The sequence below is a fragment of the Apus apus genome, chromosome 8 (assembly GCF_020740795.1).
Source record: "Apus apus isolate bApuApu2 chromosome 8, bApuApu2.pri.cur, whole genome shotgun sequence".
NCBI classification, from domain to species: Eukaryota; Metazoa; Chordata; class Aves; order Apodiformes; family Apodidae; genus Apus; species Apus apus.
The window spans coordinates 22,699,501-22,710,572 of NC_067289.1; the positions used below are offsets into that span (position 1 = coordinate 22,699,501).

The following is an 11,072-nucleotide window of genomic DNA, read 5'->3' on the forward strand; positions in this document are numbered from 1 at the left end:
CTTTTTATACTGATGCTCTCTGTCAGCCAAGACTAACACGAAGGCTATTATTAGCTTGTCAGCCTGACTGGGGCAAGCCAGAAAGCTCTCTTTCAGTATTTGCATTAAGAGACTGCCCCTTAAACAAAGACACCCTACGTGCTTCCAGCTCAAGACTTAAGATTCTAATGAAGAGATAATTAGATGAACATGAAGGGAGAGCAGCCTTGACTAATCATATAGCTGTGATGCCTGTGAACCACTGCACCACAGGAAAAGTTCAGAGAAAATTAAAAGCATCACCAGGTGGGATCTAATTCATTCCTGTGAGTAGAATTTAAAAAGAAGTCTGTATCTTCATACAAAAATAGTCAAAAAAGCACCCATGGAAGTGTATTAAATACAAAAATGGAGAACGTGGCTCAGGATGTCCTGAGCCTCAAGTTCAAGCAAAGCCTCACTGAATGCTCACCCCTTTTCTTATTCTCCTCCATAGCCATTTGGTGTCCACTCCTGGAAGCAGCCCACAAGCTCAATGTACTCTGGTGTCCCCCACTCACCATCTCACAGCATTTGCACCTACAGACAGCATCCTTGAAGTCCTCAGTGGCAATTGTGGTCATTCGTCCTGAGCTGCTATTCTAAGTCTTCCACCTCAAGCTGTCATCACCACTAGCATCACCTCAATCGACATCCCCTGAGGAGTGACTGCAGCCTTCCCACAACTCATGGCAGAAACAGCATCTCTGCAATCTCGTGAGTGAGGTTCTCTGCAGTTTCATCCTTGCTCACAACTGCAAGTGTGAGAAGCCTACCAGTGCATCTACCTCCTTTACACAAACACTTCCAAGCACAAATAATTTCACGCAGCAGCAGATGAAGTACACACACTTTTCACGTAACAAAGACAGGTTACAGGTTACAGGTGCAGGGATCTGCTCATGGGAGCTGAGAGGCAGCTTTCTGCACACAATCCTGGCATGTGTGGAAGGAACAGCTCCACCATTTCAAAAGGTGCATCACGTCTCTGTGACAGGGATATTTTCTTATTCTGTCTGGCATGATCCTAACACCTGGCTCTTTGAATGACAATTAAAATAAGTCTTATTGAATCAATCCACTTTTTTGCAGCTCAAATCAAGAAGCTAAAGGTAGTCAGATTTAATGGCAGTGAGAGAGCAAACACATCAAGATATCCCCAAAGGTTTCTTTCAATAGTGCAAGCTTTAAATCAAAATATTAATGAATACAAAGCAAAGAATGATTTGGCTGTCTGATTTTAGGTCTTTCCACAGAGACTAAGTGAATGACACCACCTTCCACACTAAGCCTGTTAATATCTTCCTAAAAATGAGATGTTGTAGCCTGCATTGCCTCAGCTGAACAATTTGCAGCCTGAACATTATTGATCTTCCCATGAAAGAGTCAACAGTGGCAACCTGTCATGAGAACCGACTTGCTAGGATTCTGTATTTTCAAACCACTAATTGGTCACTGCTCCTTCCCTTTATGATGTTATTAAAACTTTAGAAAAAGCATAGACTAAATATATGCTTTTCCACATTCAGTTTGAGAAGATCAAATGAGAATTTTCCTTAAGGAAACCAAGATTACAGTTAGGGCTAAATTCTCCGCTGCTTTGATGACAACTGCTGGTTTTGCTCTAGAGACAGACTGATGTGGACCGGAAAATAGTTGTTGATGACTACAGTGGCTTTGTCTAGAAGCTACTTAGGCCAAAAAAATTGTCTGAATCTCTTCACACCTCCAACCATCCAAGTAAAACATCCCCAGCTTTTTAGAAGAGACATTTAGACAAGCATATTGACCCCATGCAGAAATATGCAGCATTCTAGAGGAGAAAAGATCAGCAACATGATGTTGTATGTAAACAGGATTTTGATTAAAAGTTTGCCATAAATACCATCTTAACTGGAAAGGTGAGAAAAGAAAATTCTTCTGAACGTAAGAAAAACAAAGTCAAAGTAGGAAAAAGGCTACAGAAACAAAAGGTCCAAAGATGTAGTTATATTTATTTATACAGAAATAAAGATATAGATAAATTTTGTGTTTCTCTATATACGGCTTAAAAGCAACAAAAATTCACAAAGGCTGGAATGACAGAAAAGGCTTTTCTTCCTTTTTAAACTATCAAGCTCCCTTCTACTCTTAATCTATTTTAAGGCTCTATTCCCCACATTTCCCAGATAAAATTAATCAGCACTACCAGAGACAATTAGGACATCCTGCTCCCTTGACCACTAATCAATCCCTGCTCTCTACTGATTCTGTATCAATATTTGTGATGTTTAAAAGCCCTCTGGGATATAGATTGTAAGCATCAAGCTCATTTAGATTAGGTCTCATTATCACTACTGTTCTCTGGATCTGTGGATGAAGGTTCAGTACAGAAGACTCTCCTAACCCCACAGGTTACTAATGCACTGCTGTCTTATTCACATCCTCTCCCTGATTAGATGGAGCAGCTAAATAACATGAGAGTTCTCTCAGTCTTTGTGCACTGCATCTAGATTAAAAGCAAATCAATATGAGATGATTAATTACACACTCAGCTATTATAACAACAATAAGATTTTTAGTTCCTACTGCTATCAAAGTGCAGCATCTGTCATTTAGCTTCTATTTAAATAACCTCCTCTCTCCCCCAAGACAGAATAGTCTATTTTGGTTAGCAAGAAAAGCAGAAAAACATGCACATCCAAATCATTTAACTATGATTTGTCAAGTCACCTTTCTAGCATCTTAAATCAAGGAGCAATTTGTTGTTGTTTCAAGCAGTATCACAAAAACCCTACTCCCTAGCAACACTCAGTTTCGAAGTTTCTTCTACTGGCTGATGTCTGCAGGACCAGGTAAGGCATGAAGTACAGACCCATAGGATGGTAAATAAGAGTATCACCACATCAGCATGCAATTCTGAGAGCCCCCACATACTCAACTGCATTCATGTCCAGGGAAACATGCACATGACTTGTATCTACTGTATCCAAACCAGTTTATTATCCCAGCATATGGCTACTTTGGAATGACTCTTATTGTAAACTAAAAAATAAATAAATTACCAACTAAGTAATAGTACAATAATTGCAAAAGATACCTGATATTAGCATCTTCTTAAATCCTTTATAATCTTGTTAGATGTCTTCTGCTCAACTCCACAGATGTCTACACTGAGGTTATTTTTAAACAAGTGACTTAAAGAGCAGCATCCAGGGGAGTGTCAGCATCACTGCCAGTGACCAGGCCTGCCAGTCCTCACACAACACCAAGCCCTTCTAGCAGGCAGATTGCTTTACAATGTATGCACCTTTGTCCCAAGGATCCAACTCTAATGTAATCAGAAAAACTTGGAAGGAGGCTAAGAAATAGTTTGCATGTACTCATTAAGACAAAGCAAATAGTTGTCAAGAATTCAGACAAAACCAAATGGTAAAAAAAAAAGTTAATTATAAAAGGAAAGCAGCAGTCATCTCTAGATGAAATTTCATATTGACTACAGCCATCTCAATTACCATTCCACTGCAGAAGAGTGAATTATCAAAGTCACCCCACTGAATCTGCCAGGTACACACATCTGAGCTTCTTTTGGCAAGGAGGCACAGGAAGGCATGTTGCTGGAATACCAAAATCACTGAAAAATGTCATACCACTTGTGTCATAAGGAGAAAAAGCTCATTCTTGTTTGCATCAAGTGCCACATTGCTTGACAGTGAGACTAGTTCAAAGGTACTGAAATCCTCAGTTTTGGTTTGGCAACCAGTATTTAGGAATTGTTCCCTGCTTTTCGGATGGATGTCAGACTGTAACAGTTTGGAGCCAACCCCCCTTTTTTTTGAAAGCTTATTCTGAAGTAACACGTAATATATGCAAGAAAACTTAAGTTCTTACATGCTAATTTTTGAAGTGTTAAAATATTCCAAGTAATTTATTCCCCTATAAATCCTCACCTAAATATTTTATGAATTCTAGCCACAAAAACCCACAAACAAACACTGCAACAAACAAGCGTGCATTAGTGGATTAGTGTTCTCCAGCAGTAAACTGGAAAAAAATAAACAAGCATTTGTATCTTTCAGAATAGAAACTAATATTGAAGTTTTAAATAACCCAAAGGCTCTAAAAAAAAAATAAATTAAAAAAATGGATGGAAGTTGTCTCATGAAGAACACAATTAAAAATAGTTGCATGAACACCCCTTTTCACACCTGATGATGTGTCTGTCAGGCAGGGGCAGTGCTACTAATCCCAAATAGAAGGATGGGACCTGCAGAGTACTGTGAGGGTTGAGGAATACAGGAATATTTTCACCTGAAAACATTAGGCCCAAATTGATACTTTTTTGTTAGTAAATGATACAAAGTAACTTTAAAAGCTTTCTCAAGCAAAGCCTCAGATATTATGATATACTTTCAAAACTGAGTTAATCTGTATACATAAAAACAGTCTGGGCATCGTGTTGTCTACTAAGCAAAGATGTGCACCAAGTTGTGCCCTAACTTACAAAGGGAAGGAGGTGCACTGTTTCTGCTAAAAAATATAAAATGTCAGCACTCCAACTTCAGGAACATTCCTCTATTCACACACACACGAGATCAAATTTCCATCCATAGGTCAAAGACACAGAAATACAACTCAGCTTGTGTATGCATTATATCTGGGAGCACACATCTTCTTATGCAAAAGGCAAAAAAAAAAATAATCTCAAGTTTATCCCCAGAACAATTAATTACTAGTTTGAAACCAAGACCAGCATGGAATCCAAAGCATAAAACCAAGACTACACATGTTCAGTCCACAATTTTAAAATGCTTTGATTTTGCAGTAATGAAAGGAAATGTCTTTCTCCTCAGAAGTAAATGAAAAGCAATAGATATTAGAGAAAATGTAAGCAATAACAGGCTTGAATTTCAGAAGGAGGAAATCTATTAACTGTGTTCAAAGAGAGAAGGTATTTAATTGGTGAATAACACGGGTCTGCAAGATGGTCTGTTAACTCTCTGAGAGCCAAAGGATCGCTTCCATCCAAGGAGGTTCTGCTGGGGAGTCAGCCAAAGAGCAAATTTTGCATTACCAGGTAATCTTACCCCTCCTCACCAGGAGGATTCTTCAAATTTATTAAAAATGCTCCATGTTCTATGCCACGTCTAGCTCATGGCATGCTTAGAAATATGATAAATAAGCAGCAATAGATACAAACAATGCAGAGGAAGGGAGAAGTGAAAATCAGGCAGTTTTCCTAGAATTCAGCAACACTGCAAACAGACAGCACGTGCACACAATAAATGCAGAAATAGCTAAACTATATCAACATTTCATAATGCAGCACAATTAAACCTAATGAAATGCTGATAAGCTCTCCCCTCTTAGGGTCCATTTTGAAGAGCAATGCAAGAAGAGTAACTTGCAAACCCAAATCCCATTACAAGTGAATGGGAGCAGGGACTTACCTACCTTCAACTTGCAGACTGAAGACTCCCACAGTGTATGTAAGCTATTGCAGTTATGGCTGGCAATTTTCTAAACCTCATGTATGCACATTGTTTGATATCTCTGACAGAAAACCAGATTTATAACACTGGAAAATATTTTAGTCAATCATGAGATCAAATTCATCTTGGGCAAAAACAGAACCTTCAGGCTATCACATTTTATGACCATGTATTTTCACAGTCTTATGGCTACTTCAGCCTTGATCTCATTTTTTTCTTAAAAACAGGAAAGCATACCAGAAATTAGGGAAAGAACTAGCATGATGACATTCATTAAGTCCCCTGCCAATGAATATACTGGGAGAGAACAAAAGAGCTCTTTACCATCTGTTAAAAGGCCATATTCAAAAATAATTTTCCTCTAGAAACTCCAAAACAGAAGCTTTGAGTGCAAACTCTTGAAAAATTGGATTCTGTGTTCTAATGCTGACCAGCATGAGCTCTATCTGGTGGCAAGATCCTGTAGTGCACAGGGATGTTTGTTCAGCATGATGTTCACATTCATAAATGTAAGAAACATCTCAGTCTTCACCTTTTTTTCCTTTCCTAGCAAGAACTACTGATTATGAAAGGAAAGGGAAGGATGATGGGACAACAGGACAGGATTACCATCATTTTTATGCCAAAGCATTTAAACTATGCTTAGTAAAATCACAGGATCCAAATGTCAAAGGCTGGAGGTAGCTACTACTCAATAATACTAAGGGTTTACTGCAACTTTGTGGATTCTAGGCAGACAGGACTGGGAAGAAGTACTTGAGGTTTCAGCTGAAAAAACAAATTTTGGTAAAATTCAGTAGTCTAAATTGGAATTTGGCAGTGACTTCAGGTCGCCAGCACCACTTTAGCCAAGGTTTAAAAGGAGTTGAAAAGAAAGATGTAACTTAATCTTACTTAGTGCAAGATACAAATTTAAGGACACCGCAGTGGCAAAACAGGTCCTGATTTTCACTAGAAAGCCTGCAGAGTTTTTTAGCCATTAAATCTGTGAACATATAACACACTTGAACAAATGGGAGATTCTACTACATCATTTTAGCTTGATAAACTAAACTAATTTTGAGCCCTCACTTAACATGAGGAATACAAATTTTCCTCACACCTGAAAATCGGCATCACTGGAGGTGAAAATACAGTGTATTGCCTAAAAATATACAAACGTTTCACCAAGAAAGGATGATACAACCTACTTTTCACATTATTTGGACAGTATTATCACAAAACTCCAGCCTTCAAGTTTAAGTTGTATCACCATATATTTTATAGAAGCATTTTTTGGCATTACTTTGTTTCCTGCACTGCATTCCAACAGATTCCAAATGACATGCAATTTGTTCCACTGCAGCAATCAAAATTCAGAAGAGTCTCCGTCTACAGACATGTTTTGTACACCAGTAGTTTATTTTTAAATGTATTCCAGTTCTCAAAAAAGTAGGCTTCACCTTTTTAGTTACGCCTACTTGCCTAAAAAGTTATCTATATTACTTTGAAATAGTGCCCACCTGCTTGCAGCAAGACATGGCACAGCTATAGTCCCGTGTCTCTGTAACCCAGTCACTGGTGGATTTAAAGAACCAGGTCTGCTCAAGTCTTGGAAACATAGACACCATCTGATTGATAGATTTTGCCTTTGGGAACAGGATTTATCTGGAGGAGCACAAGTAAACCTACAGTGCCCTACAGAATTGAAGAAGCTGGAAAACAGCCACTCAGCTGGGAATCCAGCTCTAAATCCAGGTGTTCTTGGAAAGTGATCAACTTAGCTTATGGAGAGAGTAAATAAACAGCTGCAACATCTGAGCAGTCAACAAATCTGAACAAAAGACTTTTGAAGCAAGACTGTGACTGGATCCTCTAAAGCCAAGTCAGACCCTTTAGACATCATCCTGGATGTGGAAAACCACAGAGCAAGACAGTGGACTTAATGCTGACAGGGACAAAGTTTATCTCATTACTTTTCCAAAAGAAGTCCTCACTCACATCACTTGGGAAGAGAAGAATCCCTTCTTGAGCCATGTCTCAGTTTTAACTAGGAAAGGTAATAATTATTTCACAAGTGGTGCTCCTAGCACACACCTCAGAACCACTCCTGCCTTTTCCTATATAGATAACTATTAGCAAATGTCTGTACTTATAAAACTTGTGGTGGGATCTTTATCTAGGAAAGGCTTTACCACTTCCAACAGCAACTCAAGCCCTGTACTCTGAGCTCCTGTTACTGCACTGCCCCACAACTACCCTCAGTCTTCTGGGAAGCACGATCCTGAAAGTAAACTCAACGCTAGACAAACACTATTACAATGTCGTTATACACCCCACTTTTGAACTATAGAGCTCACTGCAAAATGAGCTGCTAAAAGTGTGCTTTTAATGCCTAGAGAACATTAATTCCTCATTTCAAGGCCTAAATAGCATGCCTTTTTCATGAAAGCTGAATATCTGCTCTCTGGTTATTTCAGTGTTCACTAAAGTTCTAATACAAGATAATCAAAGGGCTAATTGTCTGGAAACGTAGTTGATGGAAATAGCTAGTCATCTTATAATCTGCTCTACATTAAATCTCCTCAGGGGGCTTGGAAGTGGAATACCAACATCCACACAGATCCTATGCATTTTTACCTAGCAGCAAATACTCAAGTTAGCAGCAGAACAAAAAAAAATAACAAAGAATATCCTGTATATCCCCAGCCACTTGAGATCTCAATCAAACCAGCAACAAATGCTAAAGGAAACACCAGACATGGTACATTCCAAATGCTACATCTGTTGTTCTTATCCCATTGACTGCAGATGACCAACTTCAAAAGCAGAAAGCAGAATCACTAAATAAAAGCAATTTATGACAAGTGTCCTTTTGGATAAACATTTGACTGTTTCTTGATGAAAGCTGGCAGGCTTACTCTTAAGGACTCATGACTTCTTGTGTTTCCGTTTACATCAAAAGTAAAGTCTCTAAATAGTGTAAAGGAAATTTGAAGTAATACTTACACTTACCCTCACTCAACAAAAGCAATAATTACAGTAATTGCAGGAATATGCCTTTCAGAAAAGCACCCAAGGCTCTGCCACAGGTAGGGGGATCTGGGTGGGTTGCTTTGATTGCTGCTGGCTAGCAGCACACTTCTGCTCCCAATGACCCAAGTCCAACACTAGTATCCTCATATATAGTTGTAATTCCAGAAGGGAATGTTTCCTGTACTCTTTTAGTGACACTACCTTTAGAAAGGTGTGAGCAAACAAAAGCTGTAGGGAGGTAAAGTCACAATTAACACCACCTCCAGCTTCAAAAGGGCAGAATCAGTTAAAACCAATATGTCAAATGCAAACAGATCAATGTAGGCCAGCCACCTCAGAGCAGAATAATTGCTTATAAAGAGAGCAAGAAGTATGCCTGAAAAAAAACAGAGCACTTTTTTAAAAGAAAAAGCTTTACCAGAAAATGAAATTGACTTCTCTAAACATTGTGATAGATACTTATGACTCTAGCAAAACGCAGTCACATTAAGTGCCTTAAAAGCACTTCTAGTAAATACATATTTACATTGTATTGCACAGAAAACCAATAAGCAATTGGCTGAGAAGTTTTATGAGAAACTAATTATAAAAGGGTGGGACGCAGTGGAAGCATGAAGTAAAAAAAAAATAAAAAAATAAAAAAAATAGAAAGAGCAAAGTAGTTCAAAATTTAAGCATACACAGACACCCAAAAAGGTTGTTGTCAGACTGCTTGGGGAGGGGGAAAGTGAGTGGGTGTATTTCTTAAAAATACAGAAAAAGCTTTGCAGAGGAAAGGATGTCCAACACAAAGCAGGGAACAGTTACCAGAAATGTTCTTTTCCACTTCAATGAGCAAAAACTTTGACCGTAAGATCCTGTACATACTGTCAGCTGTTCTCCTGTACAACTTGACCAGAAAGCTACCTCTTGACAAAAATATTACACTACATTTGCAACAAAGATCCTTTATTTCCCAAGCCACGGAAAACACCTCATAGAAAATTCCTTCTGCATGAGCCCGAGCAGGGCTCCATGCGGACCTGCCTCCTTTGTGTCTGCAAGCGAGCGCTGCTCCCAGCGGCGGGGGATCATCCCACCGCTCTCACCTGTGCCTGCCGGCTCCATTCCTCCCGACTAAATTCACATGCTATTTTTCTTTCTCAGCCGCTTTTCTCCGCCAGGTAAAGCTCAGCGTAACCAGAAGGCAAGGCAGGGCTAGAACAGCTGCACGGGGCTCAGCTCTGCCGCCCGTCCGCCGTTTAGCTTTTCAAGCGAGAGAGAAGAAACAGAGTCAGGGATACTGGTGCGCTCTCCCAGGCTCACCTAGGGGAGCGAATCGCAGCCAGCCGAACCTTCCGCCTTCCCTCGGGGGCTCGGGCTCCCGAGAAAACAGCCAGAATGACTCCCGAGCGCAGCAACCTGCGCTGCGGGGGGCAGCTCGGGTAAGTTCAGGACGCACCCAGCTAAACTTTCTTGGTGGCAGAGTTGAACGGCGACAAGGGCCGAGTGCGTTCAGCGGGGGAGCCCCGCTAGGAGCCCAGGACCCTTCCCCCGCCAGAGACAAAGGCGCTGCCCCCCGCCCCGCAGCCCCACTCACATGCCCCGCTCCAGCCGCTCCGCCGCCCGCGCCGCCAGCGCCCAGCTCAGCCACAGCCGCACCAGCCACGGCCCCGGCCCCGCTCCCGCCGCCATCGCCCCACCGAGCAGAAACCAGGGACGGGCAGGGCAGCCACAGCTCGGCAGCACCGCAACACCAGCCCCGGCCACCGCCGACCCTCCAAATCATTTAAAGCAGCGGCCAGGCGCGCCACTGGCTGGGCGGCCCCGGCCCGCCCCCGCCTCCCTTCTCCTCCTCCTCCTCCTCTTCCTTCTCCTCCTCGGCACCCCCGCAGACCCCCTTCCCCAGTGGCTCTTGTGTCTCCCCGCTCACTTACCCACTTCGCCTCCTTTGTGATGTCTCTTCGGTTTCCCCCCTTTAAAGGCACTTTCCTCCTAGTCTGAATTCCCGTTGGGTACAGCACAGATGCGGGGAGAAGGAGCGGTTTGTTTTCACGGAATAATCAATGAAGTTACGTGCAGCTTCGTGCTGGTGCCGGCTGTCGCTTCTGGGAGGAGAGCTGACCGCCCGTGGGCTCCAGGGGTGCCGAGAGGTTTCTGCTTTGCTGCGAGAGACTTGGCTTCTCTTTTTCACTCTGGTCCTTTGTTCTGTGCCTGACGTCCATTGCAATCGCATCTGAGCACTTCAAAGAGATAACCGTGAAAATAAATGTATTTAACATCACGAGGAAGGGGTAACAGCACTCCTGCTGAGAGGGAGTGACAGCCGGAATGCCAAGCTGGGAACCGAGGGGGTTCTGAGCTCCCAGAGCTGCACACTGTCCTCTAGACCATCCATCCTCTCCTCTTCATGACCTCCCCAGACCTTTACTGCTGTCAGAGGCAGCTCTTTCCCCTTTACTGGCGAGAGAAGGGAGACCAACTGACCTGGAAAGGGAACTATGCATAGCAGCAAATAAAAAAATAGGAAAAACACACCTGAAGCATTTTATAATCTAAAGTAGGGCTCAGGGTCCATTGCACGACAAA

At 41.6% G+C, this 11,072-nt stretch overlaps 1 protein-coding gene across 1 annotated transcript in view; it reads right to left on the bottom strand.

Annotated features, from left to right (window-relative positions):
• Positions 1 to 10,708, bottom strand: part of LOC127387807 (multiple epidermal growth factor-like domains protein 6) — a 194,338-nt gene extending 183,630 nt beyond the window's left edge. The window contains exons 1-2 of the mRNA XM_051626590.1: positions 10,560 to 10,708; positions 10,421 to 10,459 (exon numbers count right to left, since the gene is read on the bottom strand). Of these exons, the coding sequence (XP_051482550.1) occupies positions 10,421 to 10,459; positions 10,560 to 10,708 (188 nt within the window). The remainder of the gene's footprint in view (positions 1 to 10,420; positions 10,460 to 10,559) is intronic.
• Positions 10,709 to 11,072: the final 364 nt, after the last annotated feature.